The 19,645-nt window shown below is 38.4% G+C and overlaps 1 protein-coding gene across 1 annotated transcript in view; it reads right to left on the bottom strand.

The window, feature by feature from the left end:
- LOC130982653 (uncharacterized) overlaps positions 1 to 18,971 on the bottom strand; it is a 69,621-nt gene extending 50,650 nt beyond the window's left edge. The window contains exon 1 of the mRNA XM_057906702.1: positions 18,349 to 18,971. Within this exon, the coding sequence (XP_057762685.1) occupies positions 18,349 to 18,971 (623 nt within the window). The remainder of the gene's footprint in view (positions 1 to 18,348) is intronic.
- Between the last annotated feature and the right edge of the window lie 674 nt (positions 18,972 to 19,645).

Here is a 19,645-nt window from a genome sequence, read left to right as displayed (position 1 = left end):
TTTCACTGCGAGGATGGGAGGTAGCCACTGACAACGGTGAAACCCTACACGAGCTTGCCATGGAAAGGAGTAAGAAGGATTGGATGAAGGCAGTAGGAAAGCAGAGAGACGGAAGGGAAGGCATCTTCATACGCTTGTCTGAAGCTCCTACACCAATGATATACATAAGTATCACTATCTTTATTTTCTATGTTATTTTCGTTCATCATCATATACAATTGAGTTTGCCTGACTAAGATTTACAAGATGACCATAGCTTGCTTCAATGCTAACAATCTCCGTGGGATCGACCCTTACTCACGTAAGGTATTACTTGGACGACCCAGTGCACTTGCTGGTTAGTTGAACGGAGTTGAGACTTCAAATAGAGCCAATTATTAAATTTCATACAAATACAAAGAGTATGTGATCACAATTTCGTACACCAAGTTTTTGGCGCCGTTGCCGGGGATTGTTCGAGTATGGACAACTGACGGTTCATCTTGTTGCTCAGATTAGGTAATTTTTATTTTATTTTAAAAAAAAAATTTTTCGAAAATCTTTTCAAAATCTTCTCCCTATTTTCGAAAATTACTCAAAAAAATTTTTTATGCATTCTGGAGCTTCATGAAACATGTTGAAGCCTGGCTGGCTGTAAAGCCATGTCTAAATTCTTTTGGACTGAGGCTTCTGGTGCGCGAAATTGTGAACAATACTTTTCACAACTCTCATAATCCCCGGTCATGAACTCCAAGAACTTGGTAGTTCAATTCCATGGCATTACACAACTTCGCACAACTAACCAGCAAGTGCACTGGGTCGTCCAAGTAATACCTTACGTGAGTAAGGGTCGATCCCACGGAGATTGTTAGCATTGAAGCAAGCTATGGTCATCTTGTAAATCTTAGTCAGGCAAACTCAATTGTATATGATGATGAACGAAAATAACATAGAAAATAAAGATAGTGATACTTATGTATATCATTGGTGTAGGAGCTTCAGACAAGCGTATGAAGATGCCTTCCCTTCCGTCTCTCTGCTTTCCTACTGCCTTCATCCAATCCTTCTTACTCCTTTCCATGGCAAGCTCGTGTAGGGTTTCACCGTTGTCAGTGGCTACCTCCCATCCTCGCAGTGAAAAGCTAATGCATGCACTCTGTCACAGTACTGCCAATCACCGTTCGGTTCCCGCTCCTACTGGAATAGAATTCCTCTTTTGCGTCTGTCACTAACGCCCAGCAGGTTAGAGTTTGAAGCACGTCACAGTCATTCAATCATTGAATCCTACTCAGAATACCACAGACAAGGTTTAGACCTTCCGGATTCTCTTGAATGCCGCCATCAGGTCCTGCCTATACCACGAGGATTCCGGTTAAAGAATCCAAGAGATATTCACTAAGCCTCAGATGCTTGTAGAACAAGAATGGTTGTCAGTCACCTTGTTCATAGGTGAGAATGATGATGAGTGTCACGGATCATCACATTCATCAAGTTGAAGAACAAGTGATATCTTGGACAAAGAACAAGCGGAATTGAATAGAAGAACAATAGTAATTGCATTAATACTCGAGGTACAGCAGAGCTCCACACCTTAATCTATGGTGTGTAGAAACTCCACCGTTGAAAATACATAAGAACAAGGTCTAGGCATGGCCGAATGGCCAGCCTCCCAATGATCTAAGATAGCATAAAACTAGAAGATAGCTACCAAGATGTCTAATACAATAGCAAAAGGTCCTACTTATAGAAAACTAGTAGCCTAAGGTGTACAAAGATGAGTAAATGACATAAAAATCCACTTCCGGGCCCACTTGGTGTGTGCTTGGGCTGAGCAATGAAGGAATTTCGTGTAGAGACCTTTTCTGGAGTTAAACGCCAGCTTTCATGCCAGTTTGGGCGTTTAACTCCAAATTTTATGCCAGTTCCGGCGTTTAACGCTGGAATTTCTGTAGGTGACTTTGAGCGCCGGTTTGGGCCATCAAATCTTGGGCAAAGTATGGATTATTATATATTGCTGGAAAGCCCAGGATGTCTACTTTCCAACGCCGTTGAGAGCGCGCCAATTGGGCTTCTGTAGCTCCAAAAAATCCACTTCGAGTGCAGGGAGGTCAGAATCCAACAGCATCTGCAGTCCTTTTTGGTCTCTGAATCAGATTTTTGCTCAGGTCCCTCAATTTCAGCCAGAAAATACCTGAAATCACAGAAAAACACACAAACTCATAGTAAAGTCCAGAAAAGTGAATTTTAACTAAAAACTAATAAAAATATAATAAAAACTCAACTAAAACTACTAAAAACATACTAAAAACAATGCCAAAAAGCGTACAAATTATCCGCTCATCAGCTTCCTCTTCACATGCTTGAACTAAGTATTCTAAAGCTTGGCTGGCCATTGGCCATGTCTAGTGTTTTAGACCGGAGCTTTTACAAAAGCTTGGCTGGCTAGTAAGCCATGTCTAATTCCTGGACTGAAGCTTTAGACTAACATTGCATGATTCCTGTAATTCATATTAAAAATTCTGAATTTCTTATTTTCTTTTTCTTATATGTTTTTCGAAAAAAATCAAATAAAATACAAAAAAATTAGAAAATCATAAAAATCAAAAATATTTTGTGTTTCTTGTTTGAGTCTTGTGTCAAGTCATAAGTTTGGTGTCAATTGCATGTTCATCTTTTTCTTGCATAAAATTTTCAAAAAATTCATGCATTCATAGCATTCATCATGATCTTCAAGTTGTTCTTGATGAACTTTCTTGTTTGATCTTCATATTTTTCTTGTTTTGTGTTGTATGGTGTTTTTCATATGCATTCTTGCATTCATAGAGTCTAAACATGAAAAATTTCTAAGTTTGGTGTCTTGCATGTTTTCTTTTCTTGAAAATTTTTCAAAAATATGTTCTTGATGTTCATCATGATCTTCAAAGTGTTCTTGGTGTTCATCTTGACATTCATAGTGTTCTTGCATGCATCATGTGTTTTGATCCAAATTTTCATGCATTGAGTATTTTTAGTGTTTTTTCTCTCTCATAAAAAAAAAATTCAAAATAAAAAAAATATCTTATCTTTTTAAATCTTATCTTTTTAAAATCTTTTTCAAAAATCATATCTTTTCCATTTTTTCATCATTTTCGAAAATTTCAAAAATCTTTTCAAAATATTTTCAAAATCTTTTTCTTATCTTTACATCATATTTTCGAAAATTGCATCAAAAATTAATGTTTTGATTCAAAAATTTCAAGTTTGTTACTTTCTTGTTAAGAAGATTCAAATTTTAAGTTCTAGAATCATATCTTGTGATTTCTTGTGAGTCAAGTCATTAATTGTGATTTTAAAATTCAAATCTTTTTCAAAACTAATTTCAATCTTATCTTTTCAAAACCATATCTTTTTAAATCATATCTTTTATATCATATTTTTTTCAAAATTTTATCTTTTTCAAAAAAATTTTAAAATATCTTTTCTAACTTCTTATCCTCTTATCTTTTCAAATTTGATTTTAATATCTTTTTCAACTAACTAATTAATTTTTTGTTTGTTTCTTATCTTTTTCAAAACCACCTAACTACTTTTCCCTCTCTAATTTCGAAATACCTCCCTCTTTTCAAAAATTCTTTTTAATTAATTAATTGTTTTAAATTTTAATTTTAATTATATCTTATCTTTAATTTTCGAAAATCACTAACCCATTTTTTAAAATTATTTTCGAATTTCTCTCCCCCTCATCTCTTTCTATTTATTTTATTTATTTACTAACACTTCTCTTCACCTCTCTTCATCTCCAATCACTGCCTCTATCCTCACCATTGTGATTGGATTCTCCACTTTTATTCCTTTCTTCTTGTACTAACAATAAGGAACCTCTTTACTGTGACATAGAGGATTCCTCTTTCTTTTCTTGTTCTCTTCTTCCCTATATGAGCAGGAACAAGGAAAAAGGCTTGCAAAAAAAAAAACTGGCGAAAAAAATATAGAAAGAAAGAAAGAAAAAGCCATAGCCCAGTAGAAGAGCATTTGACTGCATATCAAGAAAGCATGAGAAATTCCCTCTTCAAGAAATCCCTGAGATACCTCAGGGGATACATGTTCCTCCACATAATTATTGGAAGCAACTAAGGATAGGAACACCAAAATCACTAGGGATCATGCAACAGAAGCAAGGAAGAGACATAAAGAAGCTCAAAAAGCACCATTGGATCTTCAAAGAAGGCGCCACCCTCACTCAGGTGGACTCGTTCCTTGTTCTTATTTTCTCTGCTTTTTCGGTTTTTATCCTTCATGTTTATCTATATTTTATGTCTCTACTTCATGATCATTAGTATGTAGTAACTATGCCTTAAAGATTATGAATAATTCCATGAATCCTTCACCTCTCTTAAAAGAAAAATGTTTTAATTCAAAAGAACAAGAAGTACATGAATTTCAAATTTATCCTTGAATTTAGTTTAATTATATTGATGTGGTGACAATACTTTTTGTTTTCTGAATGAATGCTTAAACAGTGCATATTTTTTATCTTGTTGTTTATGAATGTTAAAATTTTTGGCTCTTAAAAGAATGGTGAACAAGGAGAAATGTTATTGACAATCTGAAAAATCATGAATTTGATTCTTGAAGCAAGAAAAAGCAGTGAATGGCAAAAAAAAAATAAATAAATAAAAAAATAATTGGCGAAAAAAAAATATTTTGAAAAAAAAGAGAAAAAGCAAGCAGAAAAAGCCAATAGCCCTTAAAACCAAAAGGCAAGGGTAAAAAGGATCCAAAGCAAAAGAGTGTGCTTAAGAGCTCTGGACACCACTAACTGGGGACTCTAGCAAAGCTGAGTCACAATCTGAAAAGGTTCACCCAGTTATGTGTCTGTGGCATTTATGTATCCGGTGGTAATACTGGAAAACAAAGTGCTTAGGGCCACGGCCAAGACTCAAAAAGTAGCTGTGTTCAAGAATCAACATACTTAACTAGGAGAATCAATAACACTATCTGAAATTCTAAGTTAATAGAGAAGCCAATCATTCAAAACTTCAAAGGAAAAAGTGAGATGCCAAAACTGTTCAGAAGCAAAAAGCTACAAGTCCCGCTCATTTAATTAGAATTATATTCATTGATATTCTGAATTTATAGTATATTATCTTCTTTTTATCCTATTTGATTTTCAGTTGCTTGGGGACAAGCAACAATTTAAGTTTGGTGTTGTGATGAGCGGATAATTTATACGCTTTTTGGCATTGTTTTTAGGAAGTTTTTAATAAGTTTAAGCTACTTTTAGGGATGTTTTCATTAGTTTTTTTGTTAAATTCACATTTTTGGATTTTATTAGGAGTTTGTGTGTTTTTCTGTGATTTCAGGTAAATTCTGGCTGAAATTGAGGGACCTGAGCAAAACTCTGAAAGCAAGGCTGACAAAGTACTGCTGATGCTGTTGGATTCTGACCTCCCTGCACTCGAAATGGATTTTCTGGAGCTACAGAACTCCTAATGGCGCGTTCTCAACGGCGTTGGAAAGTAGACATCCAGAGCTTTCCAGCAATATATAATAGTCCATACTTTATTCGAAAATTGACGACGTAACTTGGCGTTGAACGCCAAGTACATGCTGCTGTCTGGAGTTAAACGCCAGAAACACGTCATGATCCGGAGTTGAACGCCCAAAACACGTTATAACTTGCAGTTCAACTCCAAAAGAAGCCTCAGCTCGTGGATAGATCAAGCTCAGACCAAACATACACCAAGTGGGCCCTGGAAGTGGATTTATGCATCAATTACATACTTCTGTAAACCCTAGTAGCTAATTTATTATAAATAGAACTTTTTACTAGTGTATTAGACATCTTGGGACGATTAGTTCTCAGATCATGGGGGCTGGCCATTCGGCCATGCCTGAACCTTTCACTTATGTATTTTCAATGGTGGAGTTTCTGCACACCATAGATTAAGGGTGTGGAGCTCTGCTGTACCTCATGTTTCAATACAATTACTATTACTTTCTATTCAATTCTCTTTTATTCTTATTCCAAGATATACGTTACACTTAAATTTGATGAATGTGATGATCCGTGACACTCATCATCATTCTCACCTATGAACGCGCATGACTGACAACCACTTCCGTTCTACTCTAGGCCGGGCGCATATCTCTTAGATTCCCCAACAGAATCTTCGTGGTATAAGCTAGATAGATGGCGGCATTCATGAGGATCCGGAAAGTCTAAACCTTGTCTATGGTATTCCGAGTAGGATCCTGGGATTGAATGACTATGACGAGCTTCAAACTCCTGAAGGCTGGGCGTTAGTGACAGATGCAAAAGAATCAAGGGATTCTATTCCAACCTGATTGAGAACCGACAGATGATTAGCCGTGCTGTGACAGAGCATAGGAACATTTTCACTGAGAGGATGGGATGTAGCCATTGACAACGGTGATGCCCTACATACAGCTTGCCATGGAAAGGAGTAAGAAGGATTGGATGAATGCAATAAGAAAGTAAAGATCCAAGAGGAGTACAGCATCTCCATATGCCTATCTGAAATTCCCACTATTGATTTACATAAGTATTTCTATCCCTTTTTATTTTATTTATCTTTATTTATCCAATCTAATCACATTTGACTTTATGAGTCCACTTAACTGGGATTTACAAGATGACCATAGCTTGCTTCATACCAACAATCTCCGTGGGATCGACCCTTACTCACGTAAGGTATTACTTGGACGACCCAGTGCACTTGCTGGTTAGTTGAACGGAGTTGTGACTTCAAATAGAGCCAATTATTAAATTTCATACAAATACAAAGAGTATGTGATCATAATTTCGTCCACCAGAACGCCACTGAGGAAGACCTCAATGGATGTCCACTGGCCTCCAATGGGTTCCCTAATGAGGAACCATGGGAATCTGAGGCTCACACTGAGACCATATAGATTCCATTGGATTTACTTCTGCCATTCATGAGCTCTGATAAGTATTCTTCCTTTGAAGAGGATGAGTATGTCACTGAAGAGCAAGTTGCTAAATACCTTGGAGCAATCATGAAGCTAAATGACAAGTTAGTTGGTAATGAGACTTGGGAGAACGAACCTCCTTTGCTCACCAAAGAACTAGATGACTTGTCTAGACAGAAATTACCTCAAAAGAGATAAGATCCTGGAAAGTTCTTAATACCTTGCGCCATAGGCACCATGACCTTCAAGAAGGCCTTGTGTGACCTAGGGTCAAGTATAAACCTCATGCCTCTCTCTGTAATGGAGAAGCTAGGGATCTTTGAGGTACAAGCTGCAAGAATCTCACTAGAGATGGCAGACAATTCAAGAAAACAAGCTTATGGACTTGTAGAGGATGTTCTGGTAAAGATTGAAGACCATTACATCCATGCTGATTTCATAGTCCTAGAGACTGGGAAGTGCATGGATGAATCCATCATCCTTGGCAGACCCTTCCTAGCCACAGCAAAGGCTGTGATTGATGTGGACAGAGGAGAATTGATCATTCAAGTGAATGAAGAATCCTTTGTGTTTAAGGCTCAAGGATATTCCTCTGTCACCATGGAGAGGAAGCATGAAGAGCTTCTCTCAAAACAGAGTCAAACAGAGCCCCCACAGTCAAACTCTAAGTTTGGTGTTGGGAGGCCACAACCAACTTCTAAGTTTGGTGTTGAACCCCCACATTCAAACTCTAAGTTTGGTGTTGGGAGGTTCCAACATTGCTCTGAACATCTGTGAGGCTCCATGAGAGCCCACTGTCAAGCTACTGACATTAAAGAAGCGCTTGTTGGGAGGCAACCCAATGTTATATTTATCTATTTTCCTTTGTTATTTTATGTTTTCTGTAGGTTGATGATCATGGAAAGTCACAAAATCAATTGAAAAAGCAAAAATAGAATGAAAAATAGAAAGAAAAATAGCACACCCTGGAGGAAGAACCTGCTGGCGTTTAAACGCCAGTAAGGGCAGCAAATGGGCGTTTAACGCCCAGTCTGGCACCATTTTGGGCGTTTAACGCCAGAAAGGGGCACCAGACTGGCGTTAAATTCCAGGAAAGGGCAAGAAGCTGGCGTTAAACGGCAGAAATGGGCACCAGCCCGGCGTTTAACGCCAGAATTGGCACAGAAAGCATTTTTGCTCGCCACTTGGTGCAGGGATGAATTTTCCTTGACACCTCAGGATCTGCGGACACCACAGGATCCCCACCTACCCCACCACCCTCTCTATTCTTCTTCACCCATTCACCAATCACTTCAAACCACTTTCCCTCCCAAACCCACCCATTCATAACCGAACCATACCCCTCTCTCCACCCCTATATAAACCCATCTTCACTCCTTCATTTTCACACAACCCAAACACTACTTCTCACCCCTTTGGCCGAACCACAAAGCCATCTCCATCTCCTCTATTTCTTCTTTTTCTACTCTCTTCTTTCTTCTTTTGCTCGAGGATGAGCAAACTTTTAAGTTTGGTATGGTAAAAGCATTGCTTTTTGTTTTTCCATAACCATTTATGGCATCTAAGGCCGAAGAAACCTCTAGAAAGAGGAAAGGGAAGGCAAAAGCTTCCACCTCCGAGTCATGGGAGATGGAGAGATTCATCTCAAGGGTGCATCAAGACCACTTCTATGAAGTTGTGGCCAAGAAGAAGGTGACCCCCGAGGTCCCTTTTCAAACTCAAAAAGGGTCAACTTTGATCAAAGGTTGGACCAAGTCCTCATGGACGTCACTAAGAATAGGATGGAGCAAACAAGAGATCCCACTCATGGACATGAGGAGATTTCTCATCATGAAATCCTTGAGATACCTCAAGGGATGCACTTTCCTTCACAAAACTATTGGGAGCAAATCAACACCTCCCTAGGAGAATTGAGTTCCAACATGGGACAACTAAGGGTGGAGCACCAAGAACATTCCATCCTCCTCCATGAAATTAGAGAAGATCAAAGAATCATGAGAGAGGAGCAACAAAGGCAAGGAAGAGACATTGAGGAGCTCAAGCACTCCATAAGATCTTCAAGGGGAAGAACAAGCCGCCATCACTAAGGTGGACCCGTTCTTTAATTTCCTTGTTCTTTATTTTCCTGTTTTTCGAATTATAATGCTTATGTTTATCTATGTTTGTGTCTTATGATCATTAGTGTCTTAGTGTCTATGCCTTAAAGTTATGAATGTCCTATGAATCCATCACCTTTCTTGAAATGAAAAATGCTCTTAATTGAAAAAGAGAAGAATTGCATGAATTATGAATTTTATAACAGATTAATTATTTTGATGTGGTGGCAATACTTTGACTTCTGAATGTATGCTTGAACAGTGCATATGTCTTTTGAATTTGTTGTTCATGAATGTTGGCTCTTGAAAGAATGATGAAAAAGGAGACATGTTACTGAGGATCTGAAAAATCATAAAAATGATTCTTGAAGCAAGAAAAAACAGTGAATATTCAAAAAAAAAGAGAGAAAAAGGAAAAAAAGGAAAAAAAAGAAAAAAAATATAATAAAGTTGTGATCCAAGGCAAAAAGAGTGTGCTTAAGAACCCTGGACACCTCTAATTGGGGACTCTAGTAAAGCTGAGTCACAATCTGAAAAGGTTCACCCAATTATGTGTCTGTGGCATGTATGTATCCGGTGGTAATACTGGAAGACAGAGTGCTTTGGGCCACGGCCAAGACTCATAAAGTAGCTGTGTTCAAGAATCATCATACTTAACTAGGAGAATCAATCACTCTATCTAGATTCTGAGTTCCTATAGAAGCCAATCATTCTGAATTTCAAAGGATAAAGTGAGATGCCAAAACTGTTCAGAGGCAAAAAGCTAAAAGCCCCGCTCATCTAATTTATACTGATCTTCATAGATGTTTTTGGAATTCATTGCATATTCTCTTCTTTTTATCTTATTTGATTTTTAGTTGCTTGGGGACAAGCAACAATTTAAGTTTGGTGTTGTGATGAGTGGATAATTTATACGCTTTTTGGCATTATTTTTAGTATGTTTTTAGTATGTTTTAGTTAGTTTTTAGAATATTTTTATTAGTTTTTAGTTAAAATTCACTTTTCTGGAATTTACTATGAGTTTGTGTGTTTTTCTGTGATTTCAGGTATTTTCTGGCTGAAATTGAGGGACCTGAGCAAAAATCTGATTCAGAGGCTGAAAAGGACTGTAGATGCTGTTGGATTCTGACCTCCCTACACTCGAAGTGGATTTTCTGGAGCTACAGAAGCCCAATTGGCACGCTCTCAATGGCGTTGGAAAGTAGACATCCTGGGCTTTCCAGCAATGTATAATAGTCCATACTTTGCCTGATATTTGATGGCCCAAACCGGCGTTCCAAATCAGCTCAAGAATGTCCGGCGTTAAACGCCGGAACTGGCACAAGAATGGGATTTAAACGCCCAAACTGGCACAAAAGCTGGCGTTTAACTCCAAGAAAAGTCTCTACACATGAAAGCTTCAATGCTCAGCCCAAGCACACACCAAGTGGGCCCGGAAGTGGATTTTTATGTCATTTACTCATTTCTGTAAACCCTAGGCTACTAGTTCTCTACAAATAGGACCTTTTACTATTGTATTTTCATCTTTGGATCTGAGATCATCTTTAGATCTTTGAATTTTTTGATCACGTTTTGGGGGCTGGCCTCACGGCCATGCCTAGACCTTGTTCTTATGTATTTTTAACGGTGGAGTTTCTACACACCATAGATTAAGGTGTGGAGCTCTGCTGTACCTCGAGTATTAATGCAATTACTATTGTTCTTCTATTCAATTCAGCTTATTCTTGTTCTAAGATATTCATTTGCACCCAAGAACATGATGAATGTGATGATTATGTGACGCTCATCATCATTCTCACTTATGAACGAGTGCCTGACAACCACCTCCGTTCTACAAGCAAACAAGGCTTGAATGTATATTTCTTGGATCCCTTAATCGGAATCTTCATGGTATAAGCTAGAATTGATGGCGGCATTCAAGAGGATCCGGAAGGTCTAAACCTTGTCTGTGGTATTCTGAGTAGGATTCAATGATTGAATGACTGTGACGAGCTTCAAACTCCTGAAGGCTGGGCGTTAGTGACAGACGCAAAAGAATCACTAGATTCTATTCCAACCTGATTGAGAACCGACAGATGATTAGCCGTGCCGTGACAGGGTGCGTTGAACATTTTCACTGAGAGGATGGAATTGTAGCCACTGACAACGGTGATGCCTAACATACAGCTTGCCATGGAAAGGAGTAAGAAGGATTGGATGAAGACAGTAGGAAAGCAGAGAGACGGAAGGGACAAAGCATCTCCATTCGCTTATCTGAAATTCTCACCAATGAAATACATAAGTATCTCTATCTTTATGCTTTATTCATATATCATCCATGACCATTTGAATCTGCCTGACTAAGATTTACAAGGTGACCATAGCTTGCTTCATACCAATAATCTCCGTGGGATCGACCCTTACTCGCGTAAGGTTTATTACTTGGATGACCTAGTGCACTTGCTGGTTAGTTGTGCGAAGTTGTGAAATTATGTTTAGACCATGGTATTGAGCACCAAGTTTTTGGAGCCATTACCGGGGATTGTTTGAGTTGTGCAAAGTAGAGATCACAATTTCGTGCACCAGTGCCCCCATCACTGATTAGTAATCTAGGGACACCAAATTTGTTGAAGATGTGTTTCTGGAGGAATTTCAGCATTGTCTTAATATCTTTTGCGGGTGTTGCAATAGCCTCCACCCATTTGGATACATAATCCACTGCCACCAGAATATAAGTGTTTGAGTATGATGGTGGAAAAGGCCCAATGAAGTCAATACCTCATACATCAAACAACTCAATCTCCAAGATCCCTTGTTGAGGCATGGCATAACCGTGAGGCAGATTGCCAGATCTTTGGCAACTGTCACAATTATGTACAAACTCTCGGGAGTCTTTATAGAGAGTAGGCCAGTAGAAGCCACATTGGAGGACTTTTGTGGCTATTCGCTCACTTCCAAAATGTCCTCTATACTGTGATCCATGGCAATGCCAGAGGATCTTTTGTGCTTCTTCCTTAGGCACACATCTACGGATTACTCCGTCTACACATCTCTTGAAGAGATATGGTTCATCCCAAAGATAGTACTTTGCATCCGAGATCAATTTCTTTGATTGCTGCCTACTATACTTTTTGGGTATGAATCTCACAGCCTTGTAGTTTGCAATGTCTGCAAACCATGGTACTTCCTGGATGGCAAAGAGTTGCTCATCCAGAAAGTTTTCAGAGATCTCAGTAAGATGGAGGGACGCCCCTTCTACTGGTTCTATTCGGGACATGTGATCTGCTACTTGGTTGTCTACCCCTTTTCTGTCTCTTATTTCTATATCAAACTCTTGCAGAAGCAACACCCATCTTATGAGTCTGGGCTTGTCAATGCCGTAAACCACTACAAGTAATTCTTTTTCTGTGGCTGTGTAGTTCTTTTGCGCGTCATTTAAAACACGACTGGCATAATAAATGACGTTCAGAAGCTTGTCATGCCTTTGTCCCAACACTGCACCAATGGCATGGTCACTGGCATCACACATTAGTTCAAATGGTAATGTCCAGTCTGGTGCAGAGATGATTGGTGCTGTGACCAACTTAGCTTTCAGAGTCTCAAACACCTGCAGACACTCCTTATCAAAGATAAATGGCGTGTGAGCAGCTAGCAGATTACTCAAAGGTTTTGCAATTTTTGAAAAATCTTTTATAAACCTCCTATAGAATCTTGCATGCCCCAGAAAGATTCTGATTGCCTTAACATTGGCAGGTGGTGGTAATTTTTTAATTACCTCTACCTTAGCTTGATCCACCTCTATTCCCTTGTTCGAAATTTTGTGCCCAAGGACAATTCCTTCAGTCACCATAAAGTGACATTTCTCCCAGTTTAAAACCAGGTTAGTCTTTTGGCACCTCTTTAAAACAAGTGCTAGATGGTCAAAACAGGAGCTGAATGAGTCTCCAAATAGTGAAAAGTCATCCATGAAGACTTCCAGAAATTTTTCCACCATATCAGAGAAAATAGAGAGCATGCACCTTTGAAAGGTTGTAGGTGCATTGCACAAACCAAATGGCATCCTTCTGTATGCAAATACTCCAGATGGACATTTGAATGCTGTTTTCTCTTGATCCTGGGGATCTACTGCAATTTGATTATAACCTGAATATCCATCCAGGAAGCAGTAGTAATCATGACATACTAGTCTTTCTAGCATCTGGTATATGAATGGTAAAGGAAAATGATCCTTTTTGGTAGCTGTATTGAGCCTTCTGTAATCAATACACATACGCCACCCTGTAACTGTTCTTGTAGGAACCAGTTCATTTTTTCCATTATGAACCACTGTCATGCCACCCTTCTTAGGGACGACTTGGATGGGGCTAACCCAGGGGCTATCAGAAATAGGATAAATAATCCCAGCCTCTAGTAATTTAGTGACCTCCTTCTGCACCACCTCCTTCATGGCTGGATTCAGCTGCCTCTGTGGTTGAACCACTAGCTTAGCATTATCCTCCAATAGGATCTTGTGCATGCATCTGGCTGGGCTAATGCCCTTAAGATCACTGATGGACCATCCAAGAGCTGTCTTGTGTGTCCTCAGCACTTGAATTAGTGCTTCCTCTTCCTGTGGCTCTAAGGTAGAGCTTATGATTACAGGAAAAGTGTCACCTTCTCCCAGAAATGCATATTTCAGGGGTGGTGGTAATGGTTTGAGCTCGGGTTTAGGAAGTTTTTTTTCTTCCTGAGGGATTTTCAGAGGTTCTATTATTCTCTCTGGTTCCTCCAGATCAGACTGAACATCTTTAAAGATATTCTCTAGCTCTGATTCGAGACTCTCAGTCATATTGACCTCTTCCACCAGAGAGTCAATAATATCAATGCTCATGCAGTCGTTTGGGGTGTCTGGATGCTGCATAGCTTTGACAACATTCAACTTAAACTCATCCTCATTGACTCTCAGGGTTAATTCCCTTTTTTGGACGTCAATGAGGGTTCATCCAGTTGCTAGGAAAGGTCTTCCTAGAATGAGAGTTGCACTCTTGTACTCCTCTATTTCCAGCACCACAAAGTCAGTGGGAAAGGCAAATGGCCTAACCTTGACAATCATGTCTTCAATCACGCCTGATGGGTATTTAATAGAGCTATCAGCAAGTTGGAGACATATCCGGGTTGGTTTGACTTCTTCAGTCAAACCAAGCTTTTTTATAGTGGATGCAGGTATTAGGTTGATACTTGCTCCAAGATCACATAGAGCTTTCTTGGTACAAGTACCCTCTAATGTGCATGGTATCATGAAACTTCCGGGATCTTTAAGCTTCTTTGGTAAGCTTTTCAGAATGACTACACTGCATTCTTCAGTGAGGTAAACTTTTTTAGTTTCTCTCCGATCCTTCTTATGACTTAATACCTCTTTCATGAACTTAGCATAAGAGGGAATTTGCTCAAGTGCCTCTGCAAACAGAATCTTTATTTCAAGAGTCCATAGATAGTCTACAAAGCTGGCAAATTGCTTATCCTGTTCTGCTTGGCGGAGTTTCTGAGGATAAGGCATTTTAGCTTTGTATTCCTCAACCTTAGTTGCTGCAAGTTTATTTCCTACAGATATGGTTGGAGAAGCCTTTTTAGAGGGGTTGCTATCAGCACTTGTATGTGTCTGATCCCTCATTGGCATTTGAATGCCAGGGTTGGAAGCTGGATTGGTGTTGGACGCCAACTCCTTACCTGTTTCTGGCGTTTGAACGCCAGAACTGAGCTTCGCTTGAGCGTTTAACGCCAACTCCTTGCTTGTTTGTGGCGTTTGAACACCAGAACTGAGCATGGGTTGGGCGTTCAATGCCAGCTCTCCACCCTTTTCTGGCGTTTGCGTGCCATAATTATTCCTCTCTGGGCTCTTACTGTCCTCAAAGGGATTTTGGGTAGCAGTTTGTTCATCTTCTGTCAGTTGTTCTTTTCTTGGCTTCTTGCTGCTTTGAAGTGAGGTATTTAATGTTCCCCCACTTCTTAATTAAACTGCTTGGCACTCCTCTGTTATCTATTTTGATAATTGCTGTTTTGTTTGATTCAATTGTGCTTCCATATTCACATTAGCAATTCTTGTGTCTTGTAGCATCTCCTTGAATTCGGCTAGCTGTTTTGTTAGAAAATTTAATTGCTGATTGAATTCAGTAACTTGTTCTGCAGGACTGAGTTCAGCAGTTACTGTTTTAGCCTCTTCTTTCATGGAAGGTTCACTACTTAGGTACAGATGCTATTTTCTGGAAAATGTATCAATGAGCTCTTGATCTTCTTCAATTGTCTTTCTCATGTCTATAGATCCACCAGCTGAGTGGTCCAAAGACATCTGAGCTTTCTCTATAAGCCCATAATAGATGTCTAACTGCACCCACTATGAAAACATTTCAGAGGAGCATTTTCTTTGCATCTCTCTGTATCTCTCCCAGGCATCATAAAGAGATTCATTATCTCCTTGTTTAAAGCCTTGGTTGTTTAGCCTTAGCTGTGTCATCCATTTTGGAGGGAAATATTGATTCAGGAATTTTTCTGAGAGTTGTTTCCATGTCTTTATGCTAGCCTTAGGTTGGTTATTTAACCACCTCTTAGCTTGGTCTTTTACAGAAAATGGAAACAGTAATAATCTGTAGACATCCTGAACTACTTTCTTATCATATACCGTGTCAGCAATTTGTAAAAATTGTGCCAGAAACTCTGTAGGTTCTTCCTGTGGAAGACCGGAATACTGACAACTTTGCTGCACCATGATAATGAGCTGAGGATTCAACTCAAAACTACTGACTCCGATGGAGGGTATACAGATACTACTCCCATATGAAGCAGTAGTAGGATATGCATATGACCCCAGAGTCCTTCTGGACTGTTCAGTTCCACTTAAGTCCATAATGGAGAAAGGGAGATTATGTGGATTTATTTTATTTATTTTATTATATTTATTAAAAAAAATTTTGAAATAATAAAATAAAATAAAATAAAAACTAAAATAAAAATAAAAAAAGATTTGAAAATATTTTATGAAGATTTTCGAAAAAGTGAGGAGAGAGAAAGTGGTTAGGATATTTTTGAAAAATATATGATTTTAAAAATCTTAAAAGAGTATGATTTGAAAATTTTTGACCAAGTCAACCCAAGGGATTCGAAAATTATGAGCAATTAAAGGAAAAGATATTTTTTATTTTTGAATTTTATTATAAAAGAGAAGAACACACAAAAGACACAAGACTTAAAATTTTTTAGATCCAATGCTCCTTGTTTTCGAAAATTTTGGAGGAAAAACACCAAGGCACACCAAACTTAAAAATTTTAAGATCAAAACACAAAGAAGACTCAATAACAACAAAAACAAAAGAAAGAACACCAAACTTAAAATTTTTAGAAAACCAAAATAAAATTTTTGAAAACTAAAGAAAAATTAACAAGAAAAAACCAAACTTAAAATTTGGCACAAAATTTAATCAAAGAAAAATTATTTTTGAAAAAGTTTTAAAAAGAAGATACCCAATTACCAAGAACACAAGCACAATGCTCTAGCCAACTGAGCTATAAATTTAACGTGTTTTAAAAAGGTATTTTTAAAGGAAAATAAAAACATGCAATTGACACCAAACTTAAGATATGAAATTAAACTCAAACAAAAGACTCCAAGAAAAATTAAAAACTAATAAAGAAAAATAATATTTTTGAAAGATTTTTAAAAGGAATAATAAAAGATGCAATCCTAGTGACTCTAAACCAAAAAGACAATTTTTTCCTAATCTAAGTAACAAATAAACCGTTAGTTGTTCAAACTCAAACAATCCCCAGTAACGCTGCCAAAAACTTGGTGCACTAAATTGTAAATCACACTTTTCACAACTCGTACCACTAACCAGCAAGTGCACTAGGTCGTCCAAGTAATACCTTATGTGAGTAAAGGTCGAATCCCACGGAGATTGTTGGCTTGAAGTAAGCTATGGTTATCTTGTAACTCTTAGTCAGGATAATAATAATTCTCAGTTTTGATTGGTAGAAAATAAAAAGCATGGATTAAATAATACTTGTTATGCAGTACTGGAGAATATGTTGGAGTTTTGGAGATGCTTTGTCTTCTGAATCTCTGCTTTTCCCATGTCTTCTTCTTCACACATGCAAGGTTCCTCTTATGGCAAGCTATGTGTTGGTGGATCACCGTTGTCAATGGCTACCATCGGTCCTCTTAGTGAAAATGGTCCAAGTGCGCTGTCACCGCACGGCTAATCATTTGTCGATTCTCACTTATGCTGGAATAGGATCCATTGATCCTTTTGCGTCTGTCACTACGCCCAACCCCTGTGAGTTTGAAGCTCGTCACAGTCATTCAATCCCTGAGTCCTACTTGGAATACCACAGACAAGGTTTAGACTTTCCGGATTCTCAAGAATGTTGCCAATGGATTCTAGCTTATACCACGAAGACTCTGATTAAGGAATCCAAGAGATACTCATTCAATCCAAGGTAAAACGGAGGTGGTTGTCAGGCATGCATTCATAGATTGAGAATGGTGATGAGTGTCACGGATCATCACATTCATCATATTGAAGTGCAAATGAATATCTTAGATAGAAACAAGCATTTTTGAATAGAAAACAGAAATAATTGCATTAATCCATCGAGACACAGCAGAGCTCCTCACCCCCAACAATGGAGTTTAGAGACTCATACCGTCAAAGAGTACAAAGTTCATATCTAAAATGTCAAGAGGTCCAAAATAGATCTCTAAAAGTTGTTTAAATACTAAACTAGTAACCTAGGTTTACAGAAAATGAGTAAACTGAGATAGATGGTGCAGAAATCCACTTCTGGGGCCCACTTAGTGTGTGCTGGGGCTGAGCTTTGAGCTTTACACGTGCATAGGCTGTTTCTGGAGTTAAACGCCAGGTTGTAACCTGTTTTGGGCGTTTAACTCCACTTGTAACTTGTTTCTGGCGTCTAACGCCAGAGTGGAACATGGAACTGGCGTTAAACGCCAGTTTATGTTGTTTATCTTCGAGAAAAGTATAAACTATTATATATTTCTAGAAAGCCCTAAATGTCTACTTTCCAACGCAATTGAGAGTGCGCCAATTGGACTCATGTAGCTCCAGAAAATCTATTCCGAGTGCAGGGAGGTCAGAATCCAACAGCATCAGCAGTCCTTTTTCAGCCTAAATCAGATTTTTGCTCAGATCCCTCAATTTCAGCCAGAAAATACCTGAAATCACAGAAAAATACACGAACTCATAGTAAAGTCCAGAAGTATGAATTTTTCCTAAAAACTAATAAAAATATACTAAAAACTAACTAAAACATACTAAAAACTACATGAAATTACCTCCAAAAAGCGTATAAAATATCCGCTCATCACACAGCACTGCATTCTTCAGTGAGCAATATAGTTTCCTTCTCATGCCAACTTCTCTTTTTGTTGATATGCTCTTTCAAAAACTTTACATATAGAGGCATCTGCTCTAATGCCTCATCCAATGGAATATTAATCTCCAATTTCTTGAAGGCTTCAAAGAATTTGGGGAAGTGTTGATCCTTAGTCTCCTTGTTGAACCTTTGAGGGTATGGCAATGGAGGTGTGAAAGTCTTCTCCTCTTGCTTCTGTCCTTGAGATGGTCCTTCTATTGCTTCCTTCCCTTTCCTTAAGTTTTGTGGCTGGTCATCCTTCTCTTTGAGCTTTTCTGAAGTTTGCTTGCTTGCTGTCACTTCTTTGTTGCTGGCTTCCTGTTTCTCTATTGGCTTTTTGTTACTTTCCATAGGCTTCTTGGTTGCCTCCTTGTCATTCACCAAGGTTCTTCCACTCCTTAGCTGTATAGCTTTGCATTCTTCTTTAGGATTTGGAATGGTGTCACTTGGGAGTGAGCTTGATGGCCTTTCAATCACAGCTTGCTTGGAAAGTTGTCCAATCTGCCTTTCTATGTTTCTTATGGAAGCTTCATTGTTCTTGTTTGTAAGTTCTTGCTGTTTCATCATTTTATCCATCAATATCTCCAAATTGGAGATTCTTTGAGAGTCTTGTGGGATTTGTGGTTGGTTGTGAACTGGTGAGGGTGGGTGATAGTTGTTTTGGTTGGTGGCTGGTTTAGTTATTGGATGGATAATGGTTGGAATTGGGGTAATTCTTTTGGGGTCTTCTATATGGATTTTGGTTATTGTTCTGCTGGTTGTTTCTTGAGTTGTTTTGGTTTGAATTTCTTTGCCATGGCTGCTGATTTTGATGGTTGTTATCTCCCCATCTAAGGTTGGGGCGGTTCATCCATGATGGATTGTAAGTGTCACCATAAACTTCACTTGATCCAGAACCTTGGTTGTGCATGATGAGCGGATAATTTATACGCTTTTTGGCATTATTTTTAGATAGTTTTTAGTAGGATCTAGCTACTTTTTAGTATATTTTTATTAGTTTTTAAGCAAAATTCACATTTCTAGACTTTACTATGAGTTTGTGTATTTTTCTGTGATTTCAGGTATTTTCTGGCTGAAATTGAGGGACCTGAGCAAAAATCTGATTTAGAGGCTGACAAAGGACTGTAGATGCTGTTGGATTCTGACCTCACTGCACTCAAAATGGAATTTTTGGAGCTACAGGAGTCCAATTGGTGTGCTGTCAATTCCGTTGGAAATTAGACATCTAGGGCTTTCCAGAAATATATAAG

This window comes from Arachis stenosperma, chromosome 1, assembly GCF_014773155.1.
Source record: "Arachis stenosperma cultivar V10309 chromosome 1, arast.V10309.gnm1.PFL2, whole genome shotgun sequence".
Classification (NCBI taxonomy): Eukaryota; Viridiplantae; Streptophyta; class Magnoliopsida; order Fabales; family Fabaceae; genus Arachis; species Arachis stenosperma.
This window is presented reverse-complemented; position numbering and strand designations above follow the sequence as displayed.